Source organism: Elephantulus edwardii, unplaced genomic scaffold (assembly GCF_000299155.1).
Source record: "Elephantulus edwardii isolate Elephantulus edwardi_28Jun2011 unplaced genomic scaffold, EleEdw1.0 scaffold00192, whole genome shotgun sequence".
Lineage (NCBI taxonomy): Eukaryota > Metazoa > Chordata > Mammalia > Macroscelidea > Macroscelididae > Elephantulus > Elephantulus edwardii.
In genome coordinates, this window is record NW_006399942.1 from 5,286,338 (window position 1) to 5,307,438 (window position 21,101).

Sequence of the window (21,101 nt, forward strand, 5' to 3'; positions counted from 1 at the left end):
ATACCATTTTACCACAGTTGCAATGGAAAAGTTTAGTAGGACTTCAAGTAATAAATGTTGGCAAGGATGTGGTGAGATAGGAAATCTTGTATACTGTTGGTGGGATTGTAGAATAGTTCAACCACTCTGGAAGGCAATTTGGCACTTCCTCAAAAATCTGAAAATAGAAATTCTATATGATCCAGCAATTCCATTGCTTGGAATATACCCTGGGAAAATGAGAACCGAGTCACAAACTGAGGCTTGTACACCAATGTTCCTAACAACATTATTTACTATAGCAAGAACACGGAAACAGCCCAAAAGCCTAATCACAATGGAAATTATGGTACATTCACACAATGGAATACTATGCAGCAACTAGTAGCAATGATTTTGTAAATCGCTACCTAACATGGGAGGAACTGGAAAGCATTATGCTAAGTAAACTAACTCAGTCTCATAAAGAAAAATACTGTATAAGACCATTATTGTACAGCGTGTATGAGGATCCAAGGAGGGGTGGGGGGTTAATAAAGGGTCACACTATTTGATGGGTGGAAGGAGAGATTGGTAAAGGAAAGGGGAAAGGTCTGGTGTGAAAAACAATGTATATGAACTTTATGAACTTTGTATGTAAACCAGTATAAAAGAATATCTGATCAGTTAATGTATTCCACAAAATGTTAAAGCTGTTATATTATATGCATGTTTTATGCAAGTCTTCTCCTAACCTTATGTACCCACATTGTTTTGGATGTTTAGGACACTTTGGGGCAAATGAATGTTGAGGGAATCATGACCATGAGTTATAATAATTAAATTAAATCTCATGAAGTGTATTGTTATTGTTATGTGCCATCAAGTCGTTTGTGACGCATAGTGACCCTATGTACAAAAGCCCTAAACTCTGTTCCATTCTGTGCCAATCTTACTGTCTCTGACACACGTACCTGCATTATCCCAGTCACTGAATCAACGCATTTCATCAAGAGTCTTCCTCTCTTGTGCTGTCCCTCCACCCTCCCAAGCGTAATGTTCCTCTCCAAGGATTGAGCCCTCCTTGCAACATGCCCAAATTATGTTAGATGAGGCTTCAGAATCCTTGCCCCTGAGGAACAGCCTGGTCTCATCCTCTCTAGGATGAACCTGTTTGTCCTCCTAGCAATTTCATGGTATATCCAATATTCTTCTTCAGCACCAAAGTTCAAAGGCATCAATTCACCTTGTATCACCCCTAGTAATTGTCTAGCTTTCTGATGCATAGCAATTAATTGCAAAGACTATGTCCTAGATCAGGTGCAATTTCATATCCAGACTGGCATCGATGCTTTTTAGTACTTTGAAGAGGTCTCTAATAGCAGACTTTCCCAACATAATATTTTTTTTAATTTCCTGGCTACTGGTACCAAGAGTGTTGATTTTGGAGCCAAGCAAATAAAAGCTATTAACAATCTCAGTCTCTTCACCATCTATCATGATGCTGCCAATTGGCCCAGTGTTGAGAACCTTTGTTTCCTTGATGTTGAGCTTCAAGCCATATTGAAGGCTGCAGCCTTTGAGATTCTGCAGCAGGTGATTGAATTCCTCTTCAATTTTGGCAAGCAGGATTGTGTCATCTGCATAATGCAGATTGTTATGAGTCTTCTTCCAATCCTGGTTCCACATTTCTCCTCATAGAGCCCAGCCTCCCGGGTAATCTGTTCTGCATACAGTTTGAAAAGGTATGGAGATAGGATACATCCCTGGTGTACACCTTTCCCCATTTTGAACCAGGCAGTGTTTCCTTGTTCTGATGACTGCCGTCTCTAAATATATATCTATCTATATCTATCTCTATCTCTATCATTTCTATCTCTATCTCTATATATTGTTGTTGTTGTTGTTGTTATGTGCCCTCGAGTCATTTGCGACTCATGGCGACCCTATGTACAACAGCCCTAAACCCTGCTCTATCCTGTGCCAATCTCATTGCCTCTGACACACCCATCCCGATTACCCCAGTCACTGAATCAATCCACCTCATAGAGGGTCTTCCTCTCCTGAGCTGTCTCTCCACTCTGCCCAGCATGATGTCCCTCTCTAAAGACCTGTCTCTCCTTACATGTCCAAACTATGTCAGACAAAGCCCCAGAATCCTTGCCTCCAAGGAGCAGCCTGGTTTAAGCCTCTCTACGATGAATCTGTTTGTTTTCTTGGCAGTCCATGGTATATTCAATACTCTTCTCCAGCACCACAGCTCAAAGGCGTCAATTCTCCTTCTATCCTCCCTAGTCATTGTCCAACTCTCTGATGCATAACAAATGATTGCAAAAACCATGGCCTGTATCAGGCGCACCTTAATCTCCAGAGAGACACCGTTGCTCTTGAGTACTTTAGAGACTATACACACACACACACACACACACACACACACTTTATAGAGATTATCTGGAGAAAATGACAATAAAAAACCTTTCAGTAGCTCTGAATCTAAGTGAATTACCCAAAAGTGCTTGCATTTGAAAATTAGTGTTTATAACATGAGTAGATTATTGATAATGCATGTATATGTTATGATGTGATGCTTTATTATATTATAAATAGTTTCGTTAATAGTCTCTTTTCCTTACTTAATACTTTTTAACCAAGTGAGCTTGCTAGTGCCACTCAGAAGAGGGGAGCCCACCAACCCTGCTGACCTATGGGGGTTGACACCACCAACCTAGGTCACCAACATCACAGGGCAGCAGAGAGGAAATAAACTTTGGGCTTAAATGTCTCCTTTTTCTCTAAGTTTCTAAGACAAAATCTCAATTTATTGTTTAAAAAATTTTCTAATATATTCATTTTTATAGTGCTAGTACCAAAGAGGAGTAGAGAGGAAAACAACAGACAGAAGTGACCAGTGGCCTGTCCCATCATACCAGGTTTGGCTAGAGGAAGAGGGGGAGTAAAATGCTTGCAGGGCGAGGAGATGGAACTGAATGGGATTTTGGTGCAGTGGGAGTGGGAATGAGACCAGACAAATATGCCAAAGTAGGAGTGGGACCAACATTGAATTTAGCTGTATAGAGGGAAGGGTATTTCATCTGTTTTTTGGTTAAATGATTGTTTATGAGATAATGCTCTAAAGTTTGGCATCCTAATTCAGACAGACTGGGGAAAAGGATCGGCCATCCATTTCTGAAATAACAGGCCTCTGTAAACCTATGCACAACAGAACACATTTAGACTAGACTAGCATATACAGTACCAGAGTAGAGTCCTCATATAGGGAATCACAAAGGAGGAGGAACAGTTGTAAACAGACACAAGTGATTAGAATGTGAATCCTGAGAAGTGTGAATGTAGGAAAATCAGACATTGATAAATTAAGAATGAAAACTGGAATGCATAAATATTGACATACTAGATGATGGGAATGAGGATGGAGATCAAAAGACTGAGTTTTGTGTGCTCAATGATTCATTGATAAAAAATTTGGTTTAAAAAAAAAACCCAAAACACCACAGACGATGACTTTATAAAAGGATCTCACCAGATAAAATTCACAAAAATCAGGTTGACTATATTTGCAGAAAGAACCACTGGAGAAATAGAATATTTGCAGTCAAAACTAAACCAGTGCCTACTGTGGAACAGACCATCAGTTACTCATGTGCAACTTTAAATTTAAAATGAAGAAAATTAAAACCATTTAGGAGCGAAAATGTGACCTAAGGTTTAAAAATCATCTCAAGAACAGATTTGAGGCATTGAATGAATACCAATGATCAAAGACAGAGGGACTGTGGGAGGGTATCACCGATATCATCCATGAAGATAGCAAAAAATTATTGCAAAGGATGAAGAAGAAAAAAAACCAAAATGGATACTATTAAACTTGCATTAGAGCATCAAGAAGACAAAACAAAATGAAAACATGCTGAAGTTAAAGACCTGAACAGATTTCAAAGAGCAGCTTGGGAGAATAAAGCAAAATATTAAATGGAATGTGTAAAGAACTGGATTCAGAAAATAGAAAAGGAAGAACTCACTTAGCATTTCTCAAGCTGAAAGAACTGAAGAATAAATTCAAGTCTCAAGTTGCAATACTGAAAGACGCAATGGACACAATCTTGTATGATCTAGGAAGCACCCAAAGAAGTAAGGAATAAATTGTACCAAAAAGAACTGGCTGACGTGGAAAAATTTCAGGTAGTTTCATGAAAAAGAGCTGATGATGATGAAAGATGAAGTTCAAGCAGCACTAAAGGCAATGGCAAAAATAGGGCCCCAGGAAGAGATGGAAAACCATTTAACGTTTGAAATAACAGATGCAGCCGTGGATGAGCCAAGAAATTTGAAGGACAGCTACCTGGCCAATTGTCTGATCCAACAAAATGTGGAAGCTATCAGACATTATCATAATATGTCATGCAAGCAAAATATTTTGGAGGCAGGAGTGGCATTAACTTCCTAAACAGCATGCCTCAGGAAAGTCTTTGAACTTTGATAAATGTCAGTAGTTGTAGAGAGGCTTCAGGTCTTTTGTTCATAGAGTCACTATGAATCGTGCTTGACTCTAAGGCAATCAGCAACAAGAAAAATATTGTTGACGATCATTCAAAAGTGGCTAGAACAGTACATGGACAGAGAACTAGCAGAAGTACAACCTGGTTTTAGAGGAGGCTTTAGCACCAACTGTATCATTGTTGATGTTAATTGGATTCTGAGAGCAGAAAACACTGGAAGAATGTGTATTTGTGTTTTACTGACTATGCAAAGACAATTGACTGTTTAAATCATAACAAATTATGGGTCACATTAAGAAGAATGGGAATCCCAGAACACTTAATTATATTTATACGGAATCTATGACTAGACTAAGAAACTGTTGTGTGAACAGAGCAAGGTTTAAGATCAAGAAGGGTGTGAATCAGGATTATATCCTTTCTCCACACCTATTCAATCTGTATGCTCAGCAAATAATTTGAGAAACCAGAGTCTATGAGTAGGAGTGTGGCATCTGGATTGAAGGAAGATTCATCAACAACCTGCATTATGCTGATGACACAACATTGCTTGTTAAAAGGAGGATATGAAAGGCCTGCTACAGAAGATCAAGGACTATAGCCTTTGGTATAGATTACATTTTAACATCAAGAAGACACAGGTCCTACCACAGGCCCAATAATCAACAATATGATAGCGGGAGAAAAGATTGAAACTGTCACTGTTTTCCTCTTGCTTGGATCATCAATCACCATCCTTGATACCATCAGCCAGGAAATCAGGAGATGTATTTCAATGGACTAGTCTGCAATCCTCTCCAAAATACTGAAGAGCAGTGATGTCAGTTTGAAGACTAAGGTGCACCTGCTTCAGACCATGGTCTTCCCAATCACTTACTATGTATCAGAGAGCTGGACAATGGATAAGGATGACAGAAGAATAATTGATTCCTTTGAGTATTTGTGCTGGAGAGGAGTACTGAATATCTCATGCTCTGTCAAAAGAACAAATAGCTATATCCTGGAAAGGGTGCAGCCAGAGTGCTCCTTTAGACAAGGATGACAAAGTTTCATCATTCATATTTTGGGCATGTAGCTAGGTGAGCTAAAGAAAATCTGTAAAAACCAAACCAAAGTTTGATCTTAAATCTATCCTGTGTGAATTTAAAAACCATCTCAGAAACACATCTGAGGACTTGAACACTAATAAATGAGGACCAGGTTAGCTGTGGGAGGATACAGAGAATATCATTCAGGAAGAACGCGAAAGGTCATTACAAAGAGGAGGAAGAAAAGACTGAGATGGCTGTCAGAAGACATAGTGTCTGACTATGACACAAGAGCACAAAGAAGCCAAAGCAAAGGGAAGAAATCAAGAATTTAAGGGGCTGAACAGAAGATTTCAGGGGGCAACTTGTGAAGATGAAACAAAAGTATTATAATGAAATGTGCAAAGAGCTGGAGATGGAAAATCAAAAAGGACAAACTTCCTCCACATTTTTTAAGCTTAAGGAACTGAAGAACAAATCCAAGTCAATACATAAGGATGCCTTGGGCAGAATATTGAATGGTCCAGGAAACATCAAAAAAAAGATGGAAGGAGTACACAGAGTTACTGTACCAAAAAAAAAATTGGCTGATACAGAAGAATTTAATGAAACATATGGCAAAGAGACAATAGTTATTAAAGAGAATTTCAAGGTACTCTGACAGAACTGCCAAAAAACAAGGTCCCAGTAATTTATGGAATACCGATTGACATACTTCAACAGACAGAAGCAGCCTTGGACATACTCACCAGGTTGTGGCAAGTTATCTGAAGGACACTTCCTGGGTAATTGGCTGAAAGAGATCCATATTTGTTCCATTCCATATATGGTGCTCTGACAGAGTGTGGGAATTATTGAACAATATCACTAACACCACATGAAAGCAAAAAGCCTGTTGACTATTATTAAAAAATGACTATAGTTGTAAGTACATTAGCAAAATTGCTAGAGTGCAAGCTGGGTTTAGAAGTCATCGTGACACTAAGAACATTACCGCCAATGTTAAATGGAGATTGGCTAAAAGCAGAAAGTACTGGAGGAATTTCTATGAGTGTTTCATTGATATTGCAAGGGCATTTGACTGTGTGGATCACAAAAAAAATTGTTGCTAATCTTGAGAAGAATGGGAATCCCAGAACACCTAATTATGCTCATGTGAAACCTAGACATGCACACCATGGAGCAGTCGTTAGAACAGAGCAAGGACACACTGCACAGTTTAAAATAAAGAAGTGCATCAGGAATGTATCAAAGATCCTTACCCCTGGGCCAGTTGGCAGCACCATGAGAGATGGAGAAGAGACTGTTCACAATTTCAGCTTTTTCCATTCCAACACTGTTGGCACCAGCAGTCAGTAAATCAAAAGATGAATTGAATTATGTAAACTTGTTTTCAGAGATCTTGCCAGAGTGCTAAAAGAGCAATGATATCAGTCTAGAAACTAAGGTTTGCCTGATGCAGGCCATGGTCTTTGTCAATTACTTGCTATCCATCAGAGAGCTTGACAATGACTAAATACGACAGAAGAAGGATCAATACCTTTGTGGTGGAGAAGAGTGTTAAACTGCCAAGAGAACAAACAGGTTGTCCTGAAGAGAGTGGAACCAAGTTGCTCCTTGGAGGCAACGATTCTGAAGCTGTGCACCACATATTTTGGACATGTTGACAGGAGGGATCAGTTCTTGGAGAAAGACACTATGCTTGGAAGGGTGGAGGTAAGAGCGCAGGAGAGGAAAACCCTGGATGAGATGGATAACATAGTAACTGGGATTGTGGGGACATGTGTTAGAGATGGTGAGTCTGGACAGGGCAGAGTTCAGAGCTATTGTGTATATGGTTGCTATGAATTGCAAGTAACTCAAGGCTTAAAGCTATGACAGCAACAACAATGAAGTGATATACACTCTTGTTTTTCCATGTTTTCACCATTTTTCTACTGACTATATCTTTTTGTATTTTGAGTTAAGTAGTTCCTCCTTGAAGAAGGTTTATGGTATATGGGAAGAATTTCTATTGTTTATAATCATGTGGATCATATTAATATTTTAACAGTGGAATATAAAGATAATCAGAAACATATTTCCCTAATAATTTCAGGGAATAATTCACCATCTTTGGTGAGCACAATTACATAGTTATATTTATTATTTCGATTATTCCTTGTTGTGAAGGGAGAGTATAGTCATTACTTGCTAAAATTTCTTAAAGCAACAACTATAGATTACTCTAAAGAGCATTTTTATTATTGTTCAAAGCTAAATTGTTTGGTTTTAGATTCCTGAGACCATGTTCTTTACTATCATCAAAGTGACATTTAGTGTTGTGTGCCACTGAAAAGTGACCACAATTCAAACCACTTGTAGCCTTGGAAAATTCTTGTGGCTCAGTTATATCAATAAGATGATAATGACAATGATAAAAACAATATTTATCATTAGTGCCAATCCCTGAGATAAAAGCTTAAGTGTCTGATTTCTTATAAAAATTACCCAATGATGTATGAACACTCTGCTTCCTCATTTTACAGATGAGGAAACTAAAACTTACATGATTGTCAAAGTCATTTAGATTTCAAGTGTTCAGTAGAGTTTAACCCTGGGTCTTTCCGCCTTTGCAATATAAACTGCAATCTTATTACTATGTAACAAATCGCTCTCTTCTTTGATTCCCCCTTTCCTCATATTCTTGACTTATAAGTGATGTGTTTATAACAATCCTCAGGTAACAAGGGTTCATAGCCAATGGATGCTTTTTACTTAAAATCCATTCTAAGACTGAATTTTATAGGAACAAAAACTCCCCTTACTTTTTCATTGTTACCATCTTCTCTCTTCTCCTAGGCAGTTTCAAAGATGAAGAAACCTTAATTCTCTGTTTTCAAATGAACTGATACACTATGATGTGGAAAAAGGAGACACTGTCACTTTATTTTAGCCTCTTTGGGAAAGAAGTCTAAGTAGCAAATGGAGTTCATACACTCATTTTGTAGGAAAAAAAATTCATTTTCAATACTCTGATGAATCTAATGATAAAATCTACATAATCAGGTCTATATTTTGTTAACATTTTTTTTATTGCTACGTGCTCCCAATACAACAAACAGCATCAGTAGTGTACACTTTAATAGAAAGGAATTTTTAGCTTAGTAGAAATGAAAGCTCAAAGTTTAAAAGTATAATAAATATATACATCTTGATGGGAGGTGTATGTGTGCGACCATCTTTTATTATAGTTCCCTGTGGTATGAACATGCAAGCAAACTAGAGAGAACTTAATTCTAGAGAAATTTTTAGATTATAAAAAATGTTTTCTATTTGAGGCTCAGGGATTGTTTCACTATTTTAAACTAATGAATCTATTTGATCTTCAAAAGTCTTACACAAAGTAGCAGCTTCTTCAGAGGTATAGAATGAATAGGTCAGGCTTTTTGTTAACAATGGTTTAAAGTACTTGTACACTTTGTGCTTTGAGAGGTTAATGGATATCCAGTATAATTACCATGACATATTTTGAACAGTTCAGGCACTGACCTCAAAAATACACTGATATACTTATCTTTGTTTTTTATTTAAGTGTAATTCATGAATACTCAGCTTTTTCATATGAATTTTAAAAAGTTTCTAATCCACTATTTAATTAATCAGTAATGTTTCCATGCTAGCATATATTGTCTTGGAGGGGAACAATTCATCAGTTATAGCTCAACTACTTTCAAAACCAAATATATTTGTATAACATGACATTTATGCATTTTTAGCTTCTTGATTTGACTGTCATAGTTTGCTTGAACCCGCCCTTTTGAACCTGCCCTTTTTCAATAGAGCAAAACAAGCATCTCGAAATAAGTCTCTCTAGTTTCCCCAAATACGTAATTGATATTAGTGTTAATATTTAGTACATAAAAATACTATCCAAAAATGAACTTTAAATAAATATCTTCAGGTCTGAATCCTATATACAAGTACTTTACATCTACTCCCTGGAGAGAGCATTTCTGGCTTCACTGTGAGTAAGGTGATCATTGACATAAATTATTAGCACGTTATTGCAGTCAGATGCATTGTGGTTGTGAACATTCTGATATGAACCATGCGGAAAATAAATAGATCAACTTTTGAGAGATGGTTTCTTGAACTAACTTCCAAAGCCCAAAGCCTTGCTGTACTATAGCGTTACTCCTAGTTAGGTGATGCTTTTCAGCTACTAACATATAAGCAAGTTATCTCCAAACATTTTTCCCTTGTGACAACTACAGTTCATTGTGTGGAAGTGCTTATATATGCAACACAGAGAAAATACAAAACAACACAGAACTCAGGCCTCTTCTGGGTACTCAGGGAGGTCCAGGTAAGAATGCTTCAGTTCTGTCTTGCACAGTCTTGTTACTGTCCTCTGTTGCCTGTCCCTGTGAAGCATAACATACTAAGACACCAGACCTATCACTTTATTTATTTAAAGGGAAGAAAGCAATAGGTAAAGTGGAATCTGAACTGCTGTAGCTTATATGTTTTTCCTCCCCACTAATTTAGGTATCACATTGTTGATTCAACCCCATCATAAAGTAAAATCCTCTGTACTGTCAGTAGCTGTAATTCTAACTTCTTTGTAATAGTCTTTCTTCTTTCATAATCAACTCATAGAATATCAAATAAGGCAATACTCAATGACAGGCACCTATAACATCCAGAAATGTAATATAGTAAACAATCATTTGAGAACACATCTCTTAAAATAATACTGATTTCTGCAATATACAGTATTTACACAACTGCTGCAAATTTGCTTGTACAATATTTCTAATATAGATAAATAGCAATACAAGTCTAAGGATTCTTTACTCCCTTTCAAAATATTTTGTAAAAGTGTAAACCATTGACACCTCTTCTAAAATTTTACTGCCACTTTTTAAAAACAAAAACAAAAAATAAGCTGATATGCATAATTAATTGCAGTCCTTTCTTTTTTCTTCCATGAGTGGCGAACACACTTAGCAACTTTATTTTCCTTTCATTAATAATCTTTGGTGCTTTCTTCCAATGAATTCTGGGAAACAAGTCAATGCCGAACAAACAGAGGATGAAAGCAACTAGAAAGTGAACCAGCACTTTTTGTTCTTCCACTTAAAAGATAAAATAAATTGACCATCTATGGAGATTTCCAATTTATACAAGCTGTATGCACCATGGGCGAAGGAGGTTGTCCAGGTTTTCCTCTGATAAACTTTAAGTTTAGTTTCTCATCTTTCCAAGTTGGAAGATCTTGTAGGGCGTCTTTTATCAATAACCTTCTCATTTTTCTTTGAGGTTCTGTTCTGAGAAGAAGCACCTATTGAATCACTGACTGCAAGGAAAGGAGCAGCAGCCGTTTGTAGAGATGAATTGAGGTGGCCACCACTCCTGGTGGTTGGAGAGGATGGGAGTGAGACCACCCTCAGTGTCTTATTTCCAGCTTGCTGATCTCTCCTCTGGGGTAAGTTAGCACCATCAGATTTACTGTTTGGCCTGAAAGCAGCATATGCATTTGGACCTTGCACTGCAGAGCTCCTACTCAAAGATTTCTTCTCAGCAGGCACCTCTGAATGGTAAGGAACCAAAGACGTTGGTATCACTAGAGATCTAGGGATGTCACTAGGGTTGAAGACAGCATCATCATGCGTTTCTGCAGCTTCTGGAAGGTATGGTGGTGGCAGGGTACTACTACGCTTGCTACATGACTCACAACATAACTTGTTATAACCTGGTATGGAGCAATATCGTGCCAGTACCTCCATCTGACAAAATATTGATTTGTCTCCCAAACATGGTTCATCTGAAATAAGAAAAATATATTAAAGCTAAACACAAAACAAAAGAGAAAAATATATATAGCTAAACACAAAAGCAAAAGAGAAAAAACAGACAAAATTGTTAATGAAGGCTGAAACATTTAAGTATAATTGGATAATAAGAGTTGTTCATGGCTTTGCATTAAAAATTTAACTTTCAGGATGCATTCACTGATGTAAATAGTTCTTTATGTAGAAAGGGGCTGAATTTTCCACCATCATTTTAATGTCTCTGGGTATTTGTTTTCTTCTTAGTATGGACCCACATTTTATTTTAGAATGAGAAAATAAAATACATTTTACCACAAACATTCTCAGGCTACAAAGGAATATCTGTGTTTGTTGTTGTTGTTGTTAGTTTTATGATGATCTTGGCTTTCAAATTGGGTAGTATCTACATTAAACTCATACTTAAGCTCACAAGAAGATAATAAAGACCTACTAGGAAAAAAAGACTTAAAAAACATTATCAAAAGAAAGATAAAGATATAATTTTGATTCAAAGAATACTCATAACTTTAGTGTAAGAGTTTCTTGTTAATCATTTAATATTTTCAAGTTTTTGAAATTATAAATTTGGGAAAATAGTGTGAATGTTACTCTATTTGCAGAAGTTAAAACATATTTTCACTGCATTTATAGTATTTTATTTTTTTAAAAAGACCTAATGTAACACTCATAAAACACTTGATATATTTGTAGGATTATTGCATTTATGAGCATGTGTGTGTGTATACAGTATTCTTTTTTTCTTCTTCAAAAATTTACTGGTTGCAAGTTAAAGGGACTAGATTTTTTTTTTTTAAATCCTAATACTGAGCTGGTGGCAATGTCCGTTCATGATTATTTCTGAACATCCCAGAGTATCCTTAACAGAGCACATGACATAGTGGCACTGGCAGAGTTGTGTACCACAGAAATACCAACCTAATGTTTAATAAATCAAAAGAATGATAAAGCATGACATTTTTATATTTGGGTAAATGATAATGTATTATAATTGGGTTTTTGTTAAGAATCTGCTAAGTAAATAGTTAAGGAAATTGAATAGGGTTCAAAACAAAAATAGGACAGTCAGGTGGTAAGGGAAATGAGATGCTACTAGTTGCCAATTCTGTTACTTTGTTAGCACCGTAACACCATATCCAATTTCCAAATTGTAGAAAGCCACACTTCCTTAACATCTGTTTAGCTTTTATAGGATGCTATATTTTGGTATCTCACACTATTTAAGCAACCATTTAATTACACTGTGAATGCATGAAAAGCAGTCTATTGGTTTTGACCTGAAACAGCAATTCTTTACCATGATGAATTGCTTTGTTTATTATATTTTTCATCTATGACTTATTTTTCCTTTTTCTTTTCTCACTGTTGTCAAGGTGGAACAAATTAACAGCTGACTCCTCACTGGGTTTCTGAGGCAGTAAATCGCACAGGAGATTTTCTATCTTTTCATCCATGGCTTCAAACCACCAGTGGAGTATATAGCCTTTGTGTTAGCTAGCAGTGCAACTCCCTATGGACTTCGCCACTAGAACTCCCTAAGATTCTATTTTAATGTAGTTTTCCTATTTGTTTAAGTCTAGAAATTCTAGATTGAGGACAGCTTAATTTGCTTATCTTTTCAGCAGGAAAGTCCTCCTAACCACTCATACTCATGTTTCTACACTGCTGCCTCAGAAGTATCACCTCCTCTCTCTAAGCTAGAGAAAGAGGCCACATTAGAGACTCCAGTGTCTGTGTACAGGGGCTTTGAAGAGGAAGGGTCATAGCTTCAGTCTAATTACTGTCAGAATATGCTTCCGAGTGAAGAGATATTTAGGGAGTGAGGGTAATGACAGGAATACATTGATTTTTAGTATAAATTACCTAGGGATAAAACAAAAAAGACTCAGAGGAAAACAGTTAATTAGAACAATCAAATTGGGGTGATAAAATGGGGTCATACAGCAAAACCAGTCATTAAATCTGAGGAAAATTTCAGTCTTCTTGCTCCACCTCTTGATCATTATAAAACATTGCAGAGGAAAGGTTCCCCCGTGATTTTAAAAGGCCATTTGAATTTACATTAATGGTGATGAGTTAGTTAGAAACAAAGATAATCATAAGGGTTCTGCAATTTAAAAAGTATATAAATGTAATCTAATTAATGTATCTAAAATGACTAGATGAATGTTTTGTTGTATATATCAGCACCAAAATAATAATAACACAACAACAACAACAACAACAACAGCATGATAAAGTTGTTGGACTTTAAGAGTTTTTGTACTCTAGTGGGATATAAATTAAATTATTTAAATATGATAAATATATATGACTTTAATAATATCCAGTGTTGGCCTTTAAGCCAAGACAAACATAGAGCCACTGAGTAACAAATGTGAATATGGAATCACTAGCATAGTCATGAATATCTGACTAGCATCTCTGTTTTACAATAATCTTTTTTTTCCTACAAGACAAAAATTCATCGACAATTGGGCACAACTGCTGAGATACTACTCAGTTCTATTAGCTATTAAGGTAAACAACTTTACAAAATATTTAGTTTTCTGACAGTAAAGACAACACAGAAAGAAGTATAACACAGTTAAAGTAAAATTTGCAAGTGCTAGCTAGATGAAATATATTCTTTTTATTCTGACTATACTTAACATTTTGTACTTTCTAAAATACTATTTTCCAAAATAAAACAGTCAAATATGTAAGAGTTTTGTCTCCCTCTCATGGACACATTTGGTCTTGCCACCACAGAGTTCAAATGAAAATTTACAATGAATTGTTTTACAGGGTTTTAAAAATGTCTGAAAGATATTTATAAAGAAAATATCAATGTCTTGGACAATTTTCTTTACTGCAAATTAAAGTATCATTTTCAAGTTGTCAATATTCAATAAATAACTTAGAAAGCTGTAAACTAAGCTAAGAAAGCAGCTTTTTTAATTTCCTAAGTTTCACTAAGACCAAGTAATGCCCACAATTCTTAGTAGGTGTGAAATTACAAAAAAACAAATGAGAACTGCATTTAAGAGAAAGATTGTAGTGCTGATAGAGAAGCGATTACAAAAAGTGAGAGAGAATGAGAGACCCATAAGAGAAAAAAGGGGATTCTAGGGAATATAGTCAGAGAGAGAATACTGACAGAGGGAGTCTGAGAAAGTAAGACAAAGACAGAAATGGATCATAGAGAGTGAACGAGAAAAGGTGTTAAGAAGAGAGAAGGAGATAAAGAGGAAAAATATGTTAAAAAAAGGGACAGAGACAGAAAAATGTTGAGAGAAAGAGCGGTAAGAAAGAAGTAAAAAGAAGAGAAAGAATGAGAATATAGTAGGGGGGAAAGTAGCCCCCAATTGAAACAAACCAACCAAAAAATGGATCAGAGCTCATGACCCAGCCCTTATCCTAGCATTATCTAATAGGAACTGAGGAGTAAGCTGCCTTGTCCAAGGAGCTTTCAGTATCATTTCAAAAAAATATATTAATAAGCTAATATTCAAAGATGTTTTGCTACTCCCAAGCCTTATCCTGAAAAAGAAACATTGACTTTTTGAAGTAATTTGTTTTGAAGATTCTTACAGCAGTGAAGTCTGTGTCATACATACCATTACAGGGAGGCAGCTGACAGCTTCTCACTGACTCAGGCTTCTCCCCATCACACTGGTCTCCAGCCCTGCAGATGACCTGTCTCACCTCCGTTCCTTCCCCACAGGTTACTGAACACTACAGAAACAAAGGCTGAGCTGTAGACTATGGAGCATAAGTGATAATGCAATTCAACAAGAATGTCTCCCTTCCTTCCTTTACCTACACACTTGAGGGCACTATTGGGCATTCGATCTGTCACTCCCCCCCACCCCCACCCCAGCTATGGTACTGCATAAACACAGTTACAGGTATTTGCACTCTGACCCTATAAAAATTTACCAGACTGCAGTGAAATAAGTATACACATATATTTGTATATGTGTGTGTGTGTGTGTGTGTGTGTGTGTGTGTGTGTGCGCGCGTGTACACACGTACATAAAATATTACTGAGCTTCAATGATCTCCTCTGGAGAACTCTTGTTGTTAGATGCCATTGATGAGATTCTGACTCACAGTCACTCCTATGTACAGGAGAATGAAAATATTACCTGATTTTCCTTCATCTTTAGAATAATTATTGTTTCTGAACACTGCTACTGTAATCACTGTGCTAGCCGGTCCTGGAGAAGAGTACTGGATATACCATGGACTGCTAGGAGAACAAACAGGTTTGTCTTGGAGAAGGTGAAACCAGGCTGCTCCTTGGAGGCAAGGATTCTGAAGTTTCGTCTGACGTACTTTGGACATGTTATAAGGAGGGACCAGTCCTTGGAGAGGTACCTCATGTTTGGGAGGGTGAAGGGATAGTATAGGAGAGGAAGACTCTTGATGAGATGAATCAGTTCAGTAAATGGGGTAATGAAGGTAAGTGTGTCAGAGACAATAAGGTTGGCACAGGATAGAGCAGGATTTAGGGCTCTTGCACATAGGGTTGCTATGAGTCGCAAATGACTTGATGGCACATAACAACAACAACAACAACAACAACAACAACTTTACCAAGCATGACATCCTCCTCCAGGGACTGATCCTTCTTAATGAGGCAAAGTTTATGCGGCAAAATCTTATTGGCCTCACCTCTAAGAGTCGTTCTTTCTGGCTATAATTTCTCCAGGAAACGTTTGTTTGTCCAAATGGTTTGACATCCTTAACTAACACTAAAATTTTATTGTATTGGGTTTTTTTTCTGTCTTTCTTTTTCAATGCTCAATTTTTGTATGCATATGAAGTGATGGAGCTATCTATGGCTTGGGTTAAATAACCCTTAGTTATGAAATTGATATATTTGCATTTTCAAACATTAATTAACAGCATTTTCCCCAAGGTTGTAAATCATTTGTTTTCTTGACTGTTGCTTCCATGAATGTTGATTGTAGGTAGAAGTAAAATGAAATCCTTCATAACTAAAACATCTTCCAATTAGCATGAGGTTGCTTATTGGTTTTCTTTGAAGATTTTAACTTTCTTTAAATTGAGGTATAATCTCTGAGCTATGATGAACTATCTTCACCAGCAAGTACTTTATCTCCTTTCTGCTTTCAACAAGCAAAGTTGTGTCAATGTGTCTTTCATAGTCTTAACGAATCCTCCTCCAAACCTGACACTGTTTGTCACACAGACCACATTTTGAGTTTATTTGCTCAGATCTGGAGAACTAGGATAATCGAAACTAGGATAATATAAAATTCCTGCCTCACAGAATTTTAGTAGGACAAATGGCAGGCAAAAGAGGCAAGCCACGTAAAGCCATGGAAAGATGTAACAAATATCTCTGACAAAAGTGTGGACGGCTGTGTGGACTTTAATGAGGATGGGTCATATAATATTATTGTGTTCCTGTGGTGGTGAAGGGGGGGGGACTTCAGTTGCCTGGTTTTTTCTGGCTTTTCTCTTCACTTGACTATTCCTTCTCTACCTCTTGTTTATTGTTCTTTCTTCCTATAAATGCTCTTATTATAACTCAGTGATTATTTTGGGCATTGACAAAATAGAAGAGTAAACAGAACATAAATGTATAATTTTTAAAAATAAAATTAAAATACAAGCGGCTTCATTCATTCATTCAGTCACTAAATAAACATCATGTGGACAGGTACCATATGCCAGGCAATGGAGAAGACACTGTTTTTAACAAATTTGTGAACTACTACTGGTAAGCATAATCTAAGTGGAAGTAGTTACAATACTACTGTGCACACTAAAATCACACTAGAAGTTAGTGGAACTGCTTTTGGAGTGTAGAGGGAGAATTATAGGAAAGACACCAGGAAGATTAATGGTGTTTGAATTGTGGAGATGAGGCTGGGTGGGAGAAGTCAAGAACTGCATGATAGAAAGAAGTTAGAGAGAGTAAGTCAAATGTAAGCCCTCACGGTGTTTGGAAGAAGGAGAAGTTTATTAAAAATTGAAAGGAGGGTTGAGGGTGAAGAGACAGAGAATAAAATATTCAGAAGATAGTGATGTTTCAGCCACATCTATGTCCTAAAAGTACCCAAGATTGGTTTTACCCTATTAACTAACTTTCTTAAATGCAGACACTACTTCAGATATATTCTTCCAAGAGCTCTAACTGCTTCAAGATTACAACATCAGAATTTCCCGAAAGTCTACCTGATATTAAGTCAAATGAAAATACTACACACACACACACATACACGTATATACATGCAGAGAATTTACACACCCACCTCATTCCAGGGCCCTGTTTTCCACTGGGCTGGACAGGGCACTCGGTTACAAGGCCGACGGCTCTCTGGACGGTCACCCACACAGTATTTGCTGTGCACAGAGCGGTTGGTGCCATCATAGAGTGGCTGGAGGCAGCGGACAGTGCGAAGCTGATAGCCGGAACTCCCACAAGTTTTGGTGCAGTGCTCCCACTCTTCTGCTACCCAGCTGTGGGGAAAGGTGGAAATTGATAAGAGTCAAGGGGATATACAAGGAGTTCCTTCCTGTCAGCATAGTCAAATCGTTTCTCCTCTGTGAATCACATGCGATTTTGATATACACGGCATTTCAGGAAGTAGTTCCAAAAGATAGAGATATAGCACAATGAAAAGGCCGTAGACCTGTATCAAAAGTGAAAAGTGTCAATTTTCAGCATCAAAAAGCCTACAAATTTCATAGCTTACTTACTGGCTATCAGAGACAACCAACAAGGGATATCTTTATGAAATTTTAGTTTACTGAGCATAAAGAAAAGTTCCTACAAAGTTTGAAAGAAAAAGAATCAAAGCCATATGACAAAGATTTGAGAATCAGAATGACAACTAACTTTCAACAGTAAGAGGCTAGAATGCAATGGAATAAAAGTTTCAAAACTCTAAGAAAAAAGTAAAGTTTAAATATATATACTTCTCTGGTAGTTCTTATCTATCAGCGACTCATTGAGAGAAAGAACAACAATCTCCCATTCAATTTACAGCCTTAGAAACCCACTATGTCAATGAACAAATATATATGTATATACACATTATATAAACACACACACATACAACACACACACACACACACACATATAGATACACACATTTTATATCTATATCTCTCTATCTATACACAGGAAGGAGGAGTGGCATCCACTTCTGTAATAGCTTGCCTAGCTTGCCTCCTGAAACCCTTTGAACCTGGAGAGAGGATGAAAGGCACCCAAGCATTGAGGACTCTCCTTCATAGGGTTGCTATGAGTTGCCTGCAACTCAACAGCACTTAACATCTATACACACATAAACACACAGACACACAGACACACACACACACACACACACACACACACACACGTATTCACTTTGGAGGGTCTGTGTGAAGCTGTTGGATTCTGGAATATGATTTCTCTTGTCTTGGTGAGGGCGAGGTGTGAACTCTGAGTTGGTTTGTTTTTTTGTTTTGTTTTGTTTTGTTTTATTCACAAACAGGTGTGAGCTTATTAGATTTGCCGTATTTAGTTAAAAATGAGTGACGGGCTGGAAGCTTTTGGTTTAGAGTCAACCAGGACCTGATGGGGAGGCTTTGTATTTAAAAGGTGATTTGACTGACTAAGTCTCCAGTGCGAGGTTCATGTGAGAAGCGAGAACGTTGGATTCTGGAAGATGGTTTCTCTTGTCTTGGTAATCCTTGGGTGTGGACTGTTTGACTGTTTTTTTTGTTTGTTTGTTTTTCACAATCAAGTATGAGCTCATTTGATTTGCTGGGTTTAGCAAACAATAAGCTATGGCCTGGAAGCCTCTTGGTTTAGATTCCACCAGGACTTAGTGGGCAGGCTGTGTATTTAAAAGACCGTAGGGCCCTAGGGCCAGTGTTAATGTGTTTGAAATGAAAAATCTTCTAAGTTGTACTGAACTAATCTGCCAATTTGCTGTACTGAAGTAACTTTGGCTTGTGTGATGCTAAACCTTGGGCCACCGGTATGTCAAAAACCATAATGTCTACCCATCACAGACAGTGTTTGGTGGAGCTCCAGATTAATTGAGGTTAGGAAGCAGGAGTTGCATCCATTGTCTAAACCACATTCCTCTGAAAACTTTATAAACATAGAAAAAAGATGATAGTTATAGAACAGGGTTCAGGTCTTTTGTTCATAGGGTACCTGTGAGTTGTGCTTGACTCGATAGCAAGACAGCAAGTAACAACAACAATATATATATATATACACACACACACACACACACACACACACACACACACACACACACACACACACACACACACATACATACGATGGGCAATCTCTTCTCCTGCTATTTATTATCTCTAAAAACTCTCTGGAGAGTCAGCTATGGGTCAATTCTTACTCTGTGGTACTCTCTCTCTCGAGAAAGAGAGAGAGAAGAAGAGATTATATAGACTTGGGAGATCTTTTGTCAAGAGTGTGCATGTGTCCTCCACATTTGTAGGCAGCATGGCACTGGAGACCAGTTTCAAAGTCATCTATAGGAGCTGGTTCTACAAAGTCTGGGAGTGGTGAGCACTAGGGTGGAATGTTGATTCGCTAAGGGAAGCGTGCCCATGTGATAAGGCTTCTTATTTAAAAATTCTTGTTGGTAGGCAGCATGACACTGGAGACCAGTTTGCTACCAATTCCAAGGTGGGTGATTTTAATCTGTGGCCATCAGGCCTGGTTTAAATTGTTTATCGTCAGACATTCTTCTCAGTGGTATAGCACTGGTCTTTGCATTGCTATACAGAGGTAACTCATGGTTGCTGTGATGCCTAACACTGTGACACTCATATGCCAACTGTGATAATGGTTACCCATAGTGGACAGTGTTTCATGGAGCTTCCCGATTAAAATAAGCTTGGAAGAAGGAGTGGCATCTACTTCCGAAATGGCTTGCCTCCAAAAACTCTATGAACAATGTTCAGGTCTTCATTCATAAGGTTGCTATGAGTCACCTACAATTTGACTGCATTTAACAACAACAACAATCTAAGATAAGAGGTCCTTGAAGAAGGACATCATATTTGGAAAGGTGGAGCTACAGTGCAGGAGAGTACTACCCTGGATGAAATAGATTGATACAGTAACTGGGGCACTGGAGGTAGGTGTGTTGGAATCAATGAGACAGTCTCCGGACAGGGTAGGCTTCAGAGCGGTTACATATAGTGTCATTAAGAGTCACAGGCAACTTGATGGCAAATAACAACACAATCTAAAATTATAGGAATCTCTGGTGACTCAGTGGTAAGGAGCTGTGCTGTCAACCCAAAAGTGATTGATTTGAATTTACAAGTTTCTCTGTAAAGGAAAGACAGACAATACACGCACACAATTTACAGCCTTTGAAAACCTTCTGGAGGGTGAACTCTATCCGTTGGTTTCAACTCAAAGGCATATAGCAACAAGGATGATATCAAGGACATCATGCATGAGGAAGTTTGCAGATAAATCTACATTGTTCTTGTTGTTATGTGCCGTCCAGTCGTTTGCGACTCATAGCAACCCTATGTACAACAGCCCTAAACCTTGCTCTATCCCGTGCCAATCTCATTGCCTCTGACACACCCATCCTGATTACCCCAGTCTCTGAATCAATCGACCTCATAGAGGGTCTTCCCCTCCTGCGCTGTCCCTCTACTCTACACAGCATGATCTCCCTCTCTAAAGACATGTCTCTCCTTACAACATGTCCAAAGTATGTCAGACGAAGCCCCAGAATCCTTGCCTCCAAGGAGCAGCCTGATTT

The 21,101-nt window shown here is 37.6% G+C and overlaps 1 protein-coding gene across 1 annotated transcript in view; it reads right to left on the reverse strand.

Annotated features, from left to right (window-relative positions):
- Positions 1-9,642: 9,642 nt before the first annotated feature.
- ADAMTS3 (ADAM metallopeptidase with thrombospondin type 1 motif, 3) overlaps positions 9,643-21,101 on the reverse strand; it is a 413,898-nt gene continuing 402,439 nt past the window's right edge. The window contains exons 20-22 of the mRNA XM_006896829.1: positions 17,607-17,814; positions 14,937-15,054; positions 9,643-11,312 (exon numbers count right to left, since the gene is read on the reverse strand). Coding sequence (XP_006896891.1) covers positions 10,741-11,312; positions 14,937-15,054; positions 17,607-17,814 — 898 coding nt within the window. The 3' untranslated portion in view covers positions 9,643-10,740. The remainder of the gene's footprint in view (positions 11,313-14,936; positions 15,055-17,606; positions 17,815-21,101) is intronic.